General features: G+C 45.2%; 1 protein-coding gene across 1 annotated transcript in view; it reads right to left on the reverse strand.

Annotated features, from left to right (window-relative positions):
* The window catches only part of LOC311246787 (E3 ubiquitin-protein ligase TRIM71-like), a gene marked incomplete at both ends in the record, with an annotated part of 46,658 nt that overhangs the window by 15,625 nt on the left and 17,998 nt on the right, over window positions 1-13,035 (reverse strand). Inside the window, 2 exons of the mRNA XM_084337036.1 lie at window positions 1,003-1,137; window positions 7,514-7,681. Of these exons, the coding sequence (XP_084193162.1) occupies window positions 1,003-1,137; window positions 7,514-7,681 (303 nt within the window). The remainder of the gene's footprint in view (window positions 1-1,002; window positions 1,138-7,513; window positions 7,682-13,035) is intronic.

Here is a 13,035-nt window from a genome sequence, read left to right on the forward strand (position 1 = left end):
GCATTTATTTTAAATTTGTTGGACCTTATGGTGTTCTTGTTTTGGTCTTGACTTATTGTTATGTTTCTTCTTGACTTGTTTAAAGAAGACGTGTCCGGCCCATGGGGACACGTGTGTTGTCGGGCCTTACAAATAAATTTGATTTGATCTTTGGCTGATCAGTATCAGTGCATCCCTGATTAATTACAACGGTGATGATACTCGTCATCATCACGTTTAGGCAGAACCTTCTGTATTGGTGGGTAGTGTAGTTTATATAGACCTTTTCAACCTTGACAATATACTATTCTAAATAGGCCCAAGTGTATTTCCTGTTGCAATGTCCGCTAATATCAATATAACTATAGGAAATAAACGTGGGTCCACCGTGTTTCCATCATCTTTTGGTCACTAACAATGTGCTTATCGTCTTCTCTAGAGTCAGACGAGAAGATAAGATACCAATTTCCTCTCTGAGTTCAGTAGAAAGCTATCCGGCTGCAAGCTAGCCTAGCTTAGCACAAATTAATGGAAGCAGATACGGACCACTAGCCTAGCTTAAAACAGATAGCTTTCTACTGTACGCACAGGGAGGCAATTGTTATCCATCTTCTTGTCCGACTCTGGAGAAGACGGTAAGCGTATTTTCCCACAATGTTGGTGTGTTTCTTTAACCCTTTCACTACCGCACTACCAAATGGTTAACCCTTTCACGGCAACAATACAGAAGGTTAACCCTTTCACTGCCACACGACAAAGTGTTAACCCTTAACCGTCTGTAGTGTGATAGTAAAGGGTTAACCTTCTGTAGTGTGGTAGTGAAAGGGTTAAGTGCAAAAGTGGTGCCATGATGATACATAACTTGTAACATGACAGTAAACCTGGTTTACAATTATTTATACAATGGCCAGTACCGTGGTAAAACTGAAATCGCCACCATACAACCGTAATACTTGTTCAGATCCCTAGCGATGCAATTCCATTGAAAGGGTGTATGAAGACCGGACATCCCGTCAGCTTTACCTTCCAGAGCAGGTCACACTCTCGTTCCTCCAGAGCTTTCCTGTGATTCAGCGACATGGCCTTCACCTCAGACCGCGCCACCTTGGCCCTCAGCTCCACCTGCTCCTCTACGGCCTGCACCTTCTCTAGACTCACCTGGAGAACCAGGGAGAGAAGAAACGCACAGTTCTGTGATCGGATGGTGAGCGCTTAGAATTTATGCAGGAAAAGGATTTACGTTTGGTCATTTAGCTGACACTTTTATACAAAGCGACTTACAAATTGTGAACAACAAGTCAGCAGGTGGGGTACAGCTCTGGCAGCTAAGAGTAAGTGATATGTGTCGAACTTGAGTGTTACACTCTGAGTGCATAGCAGGCTTACTGTATGATGACCACACGATTCCATGAGCGTAGCACAATTAAAGAGTAAGTAGGTTAGGAATTTTGGACGCCTGGCCCTGCTTGAAGTATAATGTGCAAAGCGCAACATTTAAATATAGTTTCGTGAAACAGGTGCAGGAGTGAGATGAGAAAAAAAAACTAGGCCTACCAACCAAAGGCATGTCTCTGTCTTATCTCATCTAACTTGTGCTGGACACTACTAACGCATGACTGCAGTGTAACAGAACCTGCACCACTCCATATCAGTATCTCAGAGTCATTAACACTCACAGTCCACTCTGGATGGAGCCGGTTGCCCATGTGAGTGGTGTGGAGCAGCTGGCTGCTGTCGGCTGAATACCAACATACTGGATATCTCCACCCGATCGCTTGATACTGTGCATGCGGCCCGGCTGAGCTGTCCAATCGGAAGACAGAGCTCTGACGGATGGAGGGAGGGAGTATGGGTGGACACACACAATGCCAAGCGCTTCACACAAAGCGCATTTCCTGTGTGCTGCCACTAGGGGCAGAGCGGCTAACGGAGAGTGAGTGAGGAATGGGATTCAGAGAACTATTAATGAGCAACAGCACATCAAATGACAAAGGCCTGTGGGAGCTGTCTTGTTGTGTGTTGTACGAGGAGAGGGGTCTTGACTGGCATGTTGTTGTTGAGAGGATCTGAGTGCATGGGGTGACAGAGCGGGGGAGGTCAGAATTCCTCTCCATTGTTCCGCTCCTTCCAAAGCCACCCATCCATCCGTCCATTCCTTCTACCCTTCACTCTGTATTCACAGCTGGATGGGACACTTGTGCTGGCCTTTAGCCCTACAGTAGGAGGCTGTGTTTGAGATGGATCAACAGGCAGGGTGGTCCCTCTTCCCTTCTGTGACGACACAGCTTCCTCTGAATGCTGCCACAACAAGCAGCCCAGTTGGGGAGGCACAGAATATCACCAAAGATACTAATGGAAGATAACGTGTTAAACACTGCACCGATGGGATGAAAGTGGAACAGTTCCTGTCTCCTAAGTGGGCAGGACCTTTACACAGGTGCTATCGTTAACACTGCGAGATCGATGGACAGGTCTATAGGTCAGAAAAATTTCAACGTTGCGTCAAAGTGTTCAGAACACCTTCGACTTGTAGGATACGTTCCCATAAGAAGAAAATGGCCACATTGGGATCAAATCACTACATCTCTCACTGGGGTGAATGGAGCTTGTGCTGCTGTCTCCTGAGGCGTGGATTTAGTCAATAAATCTGTAAAATTGTAGTTTCCCACGTGCAATCATGTAAAAGCACCTCTTTAACACACTCCCGGCCAACCACGGACATGTCCGTGTTTTGGATCCAACGGTTGAGGGCATAGGCGGCGGGCCTATAAGGCCAGGGGGGGCTATGCCTACCCAAAATATTATGCTGGGAATTTTTAAATGTATATATAATATGTGCGCAGGCAGCTGGCTATTGTGTGTGTCTTGTGCCGCAGCCCGCTGGCCGAGGTGTCAACGACGAAGGTGTCAGTCGGCTAGGTGGCAGCGTTTAACATTCCAGGTACAGGCAGTAACCAATCACGCATAGGCTCAGGTTAAATAATGTAGCCAATCACATCATTCACATGATCATCCTGATCCCGCAGGCCGAGTAAAGCAAACATCTGCGTTCCGAATCTCCGCCCGCCGATCGCTTTGTAGCGAACACCAGCGCACTATTTTGAGTCAAATTTCAAAAAGCTAAATGGATATACGGTATTTTCCCAAGGCATATAAACAAAGTAATTTTGAAGCTGCACCGGGCTGGCCCTGGGCATAACTACACGGATCACTTGAGGCTATATGTTGCGTTATCTTGGCAAACAAGGGCTTGCTCTAAGAGGACATGATGAGAGTCCGAGTTCATCAAATCGTGGAAACTTTTTAGAGCTACTGTATGTACATTGTTTTCAAAGCATGATGAGATCTAAATTACGAAAGACGTTCCCTTCATTGCTGTCAGCACTGCAACTTGTGATTCAAGTCGTGAACGGTCTTTCTCAGCAATGAGGCACATCACATCCAAAAGAACAACAATGCGCCAGTCTGCTTCACATTGAAAGTGATCTCACAGACAAAGTTAAAGCAGAAAAGATAATTGATGCCAAGAAAGACGAAACGTCGCATTTTGCTGCATTAAGGTAAGACAATGGTTAATCTATTATTGGATGCCTTCATTTGAACACTTAATTTGCACTGTGTATTGACAAAAAAGGAAAAATGTTGCGAGCTCCGCGCTATATAGCCTACCCTAATGTCCGGTTCACACGCCGCCTATGGTTGAGGGCCAACCACGGACATATCCGTGGCTAGGTTGTTTTGGCTTTTATTCCATTTTAATAACCTACTCAATGTCACCGAGCGGCACTGCAGAATTACCCTACTCTTGGAATTCGGAAAAGTGCATTATCGAGCTGTCTCGATAATGCAGTGTTCCCTGTGGCAGAACGGTGTTTTATTCTTTTTTATCTTGAATGGACTTTCCTGTTAGGCTGAAGCTATGCGTGTAGCATGTAGCATGGAATACGTTTTGGGACGCTGAATTCAGTGTGCAGTAAAGGAATATATCATCAGCCAATGGACATATCGATCTACCAGATGGCGATCGATAACTGGGAAATCCTTTTTGCAGTCCAACCGGCCCACGGTAAGAGCTTCTTCACGTAAATTACAGCCCAATCGGGCCTTGCTTTGATAGCCATCCACCCGATCAGCGAATACAGCTACTGAGGCTAATGCCGTTATTGGTAATCAATAATCAGAAACGACGTCCCCCGCCCCCCCCCCTTTCATGCATTCATGGTGGACCATGATACCGACAATATGCATTTTGATTTTTAGCTCTAGCTTCTGTAGGGCCAAAATGCCATTCGATTTAACGTTATTAGCTTACGTATTGATGAATTTCCTTTTTATTTAAGCCATTTTGAAGGGACGGTTTATAGTGTCAATTGACAATGAGAATGGACAGATAGCAATAATATAAAGTATAGATTTAGCTCTACAAACAGCCTCACGCACAATGAAACCTTATTATGATAAGCTGACCTTATAGAGTGGGTCCGTCTAATACCTGTGGCCGTCAATGTGTTAACGGTGCTATAGATAACATTCAGCCACTAGATGTCGCACTAGAGCACCAGCACGTAATTTATCCAATTAGGTGCGTTCCACATGGGGAAACGGGAAGTAGGGAGGGGATACATGCAACATGTACACAACAACATACATTTTGGACCCACACAAATATTTTAATTGATAAATTAATTCATAATTTATTTGGGGGGAAAGTAATACTTTTTTTCAAATGACTACTCTACATAAACATGTAATAAACTAATTTTACTAAATACTAAGACCAATGCACCAAGGACTGTCTTTCTTTCTTTCTTTGTCTTGAACATCAGCATTAAAAGATCACAAAAAAACTGTAAAAGATAAAACATAAAAGATAAATTAAACACAAATCAGAAAAAAACTAAACAATGGATGTGTTGGAGAAGGAGGAGGAAGAAGCAAGATGCTCATCATGTCCTGCCCCTTCATCATAAAAATAAAAACAATAACCATATAAATAAAAAAAGATAAATATTTACATAATTACACCACATTTACATCATCACACAATGCAGTATGGTCAGCCGTACTAGAAGCAATACAGGAGTGTCGACTGAGTTTGAGGTGAACCTGACCTGATGTAATCTATAGACATGCTGCGACCTCAACCTTAAATCCTTGGACTCTTTTAAGGCCCTTATTGGTAAGCAACCTCCTTATACTACATCATTATTGGTAAGCGACCTCCTTATACTACATCATTATTGGTAAGCGACCTCCTTATACTACATCATTATTGGTAAGCGACCTCCTTATACTACATCATTATTGGTAAGCTACCTCCTTATACTACATCATTATTGGTAAGCTACCTCCTTATACTACATGATTCATTATAAGTAAGCTACCTCCTTATACTACATCATTATTGGTAAGCTACCTCCTTATACTAGGGCTAGGCCTACATCATTATAAGTAAGCTACCTCCTTATACTACATCATTATTGGTAAGCTACCTCCTTATACTACATCATTATTGGTAAGCTACCTCCTTATACTACATCATTATTGGTAAGCTACCTCCTTATACTACATCATTATTGGTAAGCTACCTCCTTGTTCCTTATACTACATAATTATTGGAAAGCTACTTCAAACTTCAAATTACTTTATTTTCCTTTCGGAACTTCATTTGTGCAGTGGTTGAAAGACAAACATACAGTCACAATACATAGACACTCACCACTATATATAAAAAAAATTGTTAAAACTACAATAAAAAGACCACCAGTGACCATATAAAAAAACACCAACTACATTAAAACTACAGTACTTAAAGCATGATATATTAAAAACCATGTGGAGCAGTTCTGTATAAATAATAAATAATAGTAGTACAGGTACATAGTATGTGTCCATCAGGTGGACGGGGGAGTCTATTTTAAGTAGTCCAAAGTCCTTGGGGGGGGGGGGGGGGGGCAGTCCGACCTCCACCAGACCTAGGTGTTCAGCAGTCTGATGGAGGTTGGCACGAAACTACCTAAGCCCCTTTTGTTCAGGGATGAAGCTCTGTGTCGACGGCCTGAGGGCATTAGTTTGTAATGGGTGTGAAGGGTGTGTGTGTTATCTACAACTATTTGGGAGGCCTTTTTAACTGTCCGTTTCTTGTGGATGCTGCTGAGTGGCTCCTGGTCCTTCCCAATTATCTTGCCGCTGATCTTAACGACCCTGTCGAGAGGTTTCCGGTTGATGGCACGCATCACTCCAAACCATGATGTGATGTTAAAGGACATTATCGATTCCACAAAGGAGTTGTAGAAAGCCTGCAGGATTGATGGTCGCACCTGAAGCTTCCTCATCTTCCTGAGGAAGAACAGTCGCTGTTGGCACTTAGAGTGGATGTTATCTGTGTTGGTCTTGAAGGACATTATTGATTCCACAAAGGAGTTGTAGAAAGCCTGCAGGATTGATGGTCGCACCTGAAGCTTCCTCATCTTCCTGAGGAAGAACAGTCGCTGTTGGCACTTAGAGTGGAAAGCTACCTCCTTATACTACATAATTATTGGAAAGATACCCCCTTATACTACATCATTATTGGTAAACTACCTCCTTATACTACATCATTATTGGTAAACTACCTCCTTATACTACATCATTATTGGAATGGAATGTTGGAACCTATGGAACCCGTTCTAGTGACTGACTGGTCCTTAACACATTCCCTGCCATAACTTATATCCATCAATATAGCCAGTCTGCCACCACTGTAAGCCTATGGAGATGTTCACCTTCTTTGCAGGGCTATAACTTTTTTAATTGTATTGCTAAATTGACATAACTATGGCCCATTCAACATCGATTATCTATCGTTCAGGATGTAGGAACGTTATACTTTTTCATTCATACAAAAATTACGTTTATAAAGCGATCGATATGTACTATAGTGTCTGTCGGGAGCCTTGCAACAATGTCTGACGGCCTGATGAATTTAATCGACGCACACCTCCCACTTCCTGTTGTTCGAGTGTAACTCGCCCAACCATCCACCAGGCGGCGGTATTGAGCCGTCGTTGTATTGAGCCGTAGGGTCCAGCTGCAGCGACGGAGGTGTATATATGAATTATGAATGCCATGGCGAAAAAATTTAATATTGATCTCAATATCGCTGTACAGCGTGGTCTGGCGGTCAAAGCATGGCGGGCAGTAACGTGTTACAGCGTGGATGTGTTAAGGTCCCCCGAATTTGCTTGGAACAGGGTAAATCTGCTTCTCACTATGATTCCCCTCTAGCTCATGAAATGAACTCCAACAGTCATTAAAGCTTGAGATTATCCCCTCTGTTGCAGAGTTTAAAACCTTGATCGTCAACCTTTGTCATGTACATGTTTTAATTGATTTGTTATCGTTGCTTTTTGCCTCGTCTTGTTGTCTTATTGTTATAATTGTATACGCTGTGTGATCTTACATGCTTTTATGCTTGTTTCTGTATGTACACTCAACGTGACTGTAAAAGTTGCCTTTCGAGTTGAAATAAAGGTTTGACATTTGAAACACCCACCTGTAGGGCTTGTCTGCCCTGCTGGGCGTCAGTCAGCAGCTGAAGGGTGAGAGTCCTGGAGTCCTGCAGGACATCGCTGAGGTAGCAGAGACTGTGTCCCGCGTGGCGTCCCACGCTACACTCGCCACAGACCGGCACGGAGCACGTCTCGCACAGGAAGTGGAGAACCTAGGAAGAGACGAGCGAGACAGAACAGAGACAACTCTGTTAGGGGCTGGTGACAAAACACTATTATACATTCTTTCATTTAAGACCTTGATGTCTTATTGTGAAAAGTAATCACGATACTCTTACTGTGAAAAGTTATCACGATACTCTTACTGTGAAAAGTAATCACGATACTCTTAATGTGAAAAGTAATCAGAATACTCTTACTGTCAAAAGTAATCAGGATACTGTCTGTCACGTATGAATAATATTTTTTTTATCTACTTTTTCTCCTCCTTTTTTCTGTGATTTTTCTCCCCATCCCAATTTACCTCTCGTGCCAATTCTCTCTCCCCTGTCCTGATCGTTGCTCGCATATGCCCCCACTGGCCGGTTGTAGGGAGGATAGAAGCCTTGCGTCACATGTCCCCTCCGACACATGTGGAGGGAGCCTGTCACATCTTTTCACCTGCTAGCGCGGACTCTCATTTAGCGAGGAGTAACGTGTAGGAGGCTCACACTGCCCCCGCCATTTTCCTGACTTTGCTGTGCAGGCGCCCCAACCGACCTGTAGGAGTCACTGTTCACAACGACCAGACTACCACCCTTCGACTTCCCACCCGCTAACTCTGCCAATTGAGTTAGTATGACAGCCGGCCCAAGCTGGAGGCAACGCCGACAGCCGGATTCGAACCCGGTGTCTCTTGCGTTGGTGACGAGCGTAATGTCCGCTGCGCCACCCAGCCGCCTACGTATGAATAATATATAACTAAATATACAATAACACAGCAGGAGGATGGGTCACAGCTCCATACTGGACCAATATTTTCCCATATCCATCGTATATACACTTGGACAACAGTTTTGACCCATTTCCTGTAATATCATAGCCTGTAAAATGACTAAATAAACGGTGGAAGGGTATTCGTTCTAATTGTGTGAGAGAGAGAGAGAGAGAGAGAGAGAGAGAGAGAGAGAGAGAGAGAGAGAGAGAGAGTCCTCCATACAGGAAGAAGCCAAGACAAAGATGACTGACGTACAGCACTCTCTACATAATGACATACTTATGTTGGTCAGCTGCCAAGAAAATCAACATTTAGAACAGAGAGCATAATAGACATCTGTTGATCTTAGATGATGTTCCAGACAGTGGATTATTACTAGAGGACAAGGGCATCTGGCACACATCCAGTACTCAACTCAAGCAAACTCAACTACATACTGCACTTCTCTCTAGTCCCAATAATGGTAAATGGACTGCATTTATATGAACCTAGTCCGTCTGCCAGCTCTCTGAGGTATGAACCTAGTCCGTCTGCGAGGTATGAACCTAGTCCGTCTGCCAGCTCTCTGAGGTATGAACCTAGTCCGTCTGCCAGCTCTCTGAGGTATGAACCTAGTCCGTCTGCGAGGTATGAACCTAGTCCGTCTGCCAGCTCTCTGAGGTATGAACCTAGTCCGTCTGCCAGCTCTCTGAGGTATGAACCTAGTCCGCCTGCCAGCTCTCTGAGGTATGAACCTAGTCCGTCTGCCAGCTCTCTGAGGTATGAACCTAGTCCGTCTGCCAGCTCTCTGAGGTATGAACCTAGTCCGTCTGCCAGCTCTCTGAGGTATGAACCTAGTCCGTCTGCCAGCTCTCTGAGGTATGAACCTAGTCCGTCTGCCAGCTCTCTGAGGTATGAACCTAGTCCGTCTGCCAGCTCTCTGAGGTATGAACCTAGTCAGTCTGCCTTTTAACCAAAGCGCTTTAAAACTTATGCCTCACATTCACACATTCACTCATACATTCACACCGATGGCAGTGCCAAGAAAACCGAGGTCATAATGTATAACATCCTCCCGGATCATCCACCTCTAACGAGAACAGGAGGCACTGCTCTAAAGGAAGTCAGTGACTTCAAATACCTGGGCTCGTGGGTCAACTCGTGGGTCAACTCGTCCGAGCAAGACCTTAAAGTGAGGAAGGCGCTTGCCTGGAGGGCTCTGAACGGCATGACCAGTGTGTGGAAATCCAACCTCCCCCGTCAAATCAAGCTAAACTTCTTTCATGCAACAGTTTGATTGATTGATTGATTGAAAAGTTTATTAACAGATTGCAGAATGGGTACAGTACAGTACAGCTCAATACACACAATTGTTAAGGGGATGCAGACCAGAGAAAGACTTTCGTCTTGTTTACATCAGGGTCCCCCATTTTCAATTCATCATACATCAGTTGAGTCTGTCCTTCTGTATGGCAGTGAATGGTGGACCCTGAAGCCCACCCTGCAGAAGTCCCTGGATGGGTGCTACACCAGAATGATGCGTGTGGTGCTCAACATCAACAGGGATGAGCATGTCACTAATGCAAACTTGTATGGGGGGGGGCGCTAAGGGTGAGCGAGAAAGCCAACCAGCAAACTTGTGCTGTGGGAGCCAACACACAGGCATCGATCACGAGGACGTCCTACATTAACATATGTGGACGTACTCAGGAGAGATGCGGGAGCAGAAAGCACCGGCGAGCTAGCCAGATGCATGGAGGATCGGGATGACTGGAAGCACCGATGGAGGGCCCGTCCAAGGACGACCTAGATAGCAGAAGCAAACATGAGCTGACAGACAGACTAGGTTCATACCTCAGAGACTGACAGACTGACTAGGTTCATAACTCAGAGACTAACGAGAGACTGACTTGGTTCATACCACAGAGACAGACTAGGTTCATACTTCAGCAACTGACTAGGTTTACATTCATTCATACATTCATTCATACATCAGAGACTGACAGACTGACTAGGTTCATACCTCAGAGACTAGGGTCATACCTCAGAGACTAGGGTCATACCTCAGAGATTAGGGTCATACCTCAGAGACTAGGGTCATACCTCAGAGATTAGGTTCATACCTCAGAGACTAGGTTCATACCTCAGAGACTGACTAGGTTCATACCTCAGAGATTGGTTCATACCTCAGAGATTGGTTCATACCTCAGAGACTAGGGTCATACCTCAGAGACTAGGGTCATACCTCAGAGACTAGGTTCATACCTCAGAGACTAGGGTCATACCTCAGAGACTAGGTTCATACCTCAGAGACTAGTTTCATACCTCAGAGACTAGTTTCATACCTCAGAGACTAGGGTCATACCTCAGAGACTAGGAGGTTCATACCTCAGAGACTAGGGTCATACCTCAGAGACTAGGGTCATACCTCAGAGACTAGGGTCATACCTCAGAGACTAGGTTCATACCTCAGAGACTAGGGTCATACCTCAGAGACTAGGGTCATACCTCAGAGACTAGGTTCATACCTCAGAGACTAGGTTCATACCTCAGAGACTAGGTGAGACTAGGTTCATACCTCAGAGACTAGGGTCATACCTCAGAGACTAGGTTCATACCTCAGAGACTAGGGTCATACCTCAGAGACTAGGTTCATACCTCAGAGACTAGTTTCATACCTCAGAGACTAGTTTCATACCTCAGAGACTAGGGTCATACCTCAGAGACTAGGGTCATACCTCAGAGACTAGGTTCATACCTCAGAGACTAGGTTCATACCTCAGAGACTAGGTGAGACTAGGTTCATACCTCAGAGACTAGGGTCATACCTCAGAGACTAGGGTCATACCTCAGATACTAGGTTCATACCTCAGAGACTAGGGTCATACCTCAGAGACTAGGTGAGACTAGGGTCATACCTCAGAGACTAGGTTCATACCTCAGAGACTAGGGTCATACCTCAGAGACTAGGTGAGACTAGGGTCATACCTCAGAGACTAGGGTCATACCTCAGAGACTAGGGTCATACCTCAGAGACTAGGTGAGACTAGGTTCATACCTCAGAGACTAGGTTCATACCTCAGAGACTAGGGTCATACCTCAGAGACTAGGTGAGACTAGGTTCATACCTCAGAGACTAGGTGAGACTAGGTTCATACCTCAGAGACTAGGTTCATACCTCAGAGACTAGGGTCATACCTCAGAGACTAGGGTCATACCTCAGAGACTAGGTTCATACCTCAGAGACTAGGGTCATACCTCAGAGACTAGGTGAGACTAGGTTCATACCTCAGAGACTAGGTGAGACTAGGTTCATAACTCAGAGACTAGGGTCATACCTCAGAGACTAGGTTCATAACTCAGAGACTAGGGTCATACCTCAGAGACTAGGTTCATACCTCAGAGACTAGGTTCATACCTCAGAGACTAGGGAGTAGGGTCATACCTCAGAGAGATGGCAGGACTGACAGCTGCACACAGTAAACCCAAGGCTGGTATTCCATCTAGTTACTGGCTGAATGCTAAAGCAAACTGAGCAACTCTGTGCTCCCACTGGGTTAGTGTGTATAAAGGTCATGTGTATGCATGCATCTGTGTGTGTGTGTGTATGCATGCATGCGTCTGTCTGTGTTTGTGTTTTTGTGTGTGTGTAATGTATGCATGCATGCATGTGTGTGTGTGTGCATGCGTGTGTGTGTGTGTATGTATGTGTGTATCTGTGTGTGCGTCTATGTGTTTGTATGCGTGCGTGCATGTATGTATGTGTGCGTGTGTGTGTGTGCGTGTGTGTGTGCGCGTGTGTGTGCGTGTTTACATGTGTAGGGGGTTGGTTGGTTGCATACTAGGGCAGTTCAGAGACAATGAGGCCTAATGACAAATGTGACTGGTAGGAACTAGGCGTGTGACCAGTCAACCAAGAATTTGATACGATTCTGATTATTCAGTGATTCATAAGATTAATCAGACAAATCTGTTTTCTTTACATATAGAAGAATGATGTTAGATGACTGTGAACATTTTATTATATTTATAGGATTTCTTTGTCCAGTGACCCCAAACTAATGGTCTGAGCCTATTCTGTTTAGTAAAAGTAACAGGTCGGATCAGTACTCATATCAGATGATACTGAGAGTCTCATTATCAGCAGTGAACAAGTGACATTACTGCATCCCTCCTGCCACTCCACTGTCTCACTGCATCCCTCCTGCCACCCCACTGTCTCACTGCATCCCTCCTGCCACTGTCTCACTGCATCCCTCCTGCCACTCCACTGTCTCACTGCATCCCTCCTGCCACTCCACTGTCTCACTGCATCCCTCCTGCCACACCACTGTCTCACTGCATCCCTCCTGCCACCCCACTGTCTCACTGCATCCCTCCTGCCACTCCACTGTCTCACTGCATCCCTCCTGCCACCCCACTGTCTCACTGCATCCCTCCTGCCACTCCACTGTCTCACTGCATCCCTCCTGCCACTCCACTGTCTCACTGCATCCCTCCTGCCACTGTCTCACTGCATCCCTCCTGCCACTCCACTGTCTCACTGCATCCCTCCTGCCACTCCACTGTCTCACTGCATCCCTCCTGCCACCCCACTGTCTCACTGCATCC

This window comes from Notolepis coatsorum (genome assembly GCF_963971535.1).
Source record: "Notolepis coatsorum genome assembly, chromosome: 19".
Taxonomy (NCBI): domain Eukaryota; kingdom Metazoa; phylum Chordata; class Actinopteri; order Aulopiformes; family Paralepididae; genus Notolepis; species Notolepis coatsorum.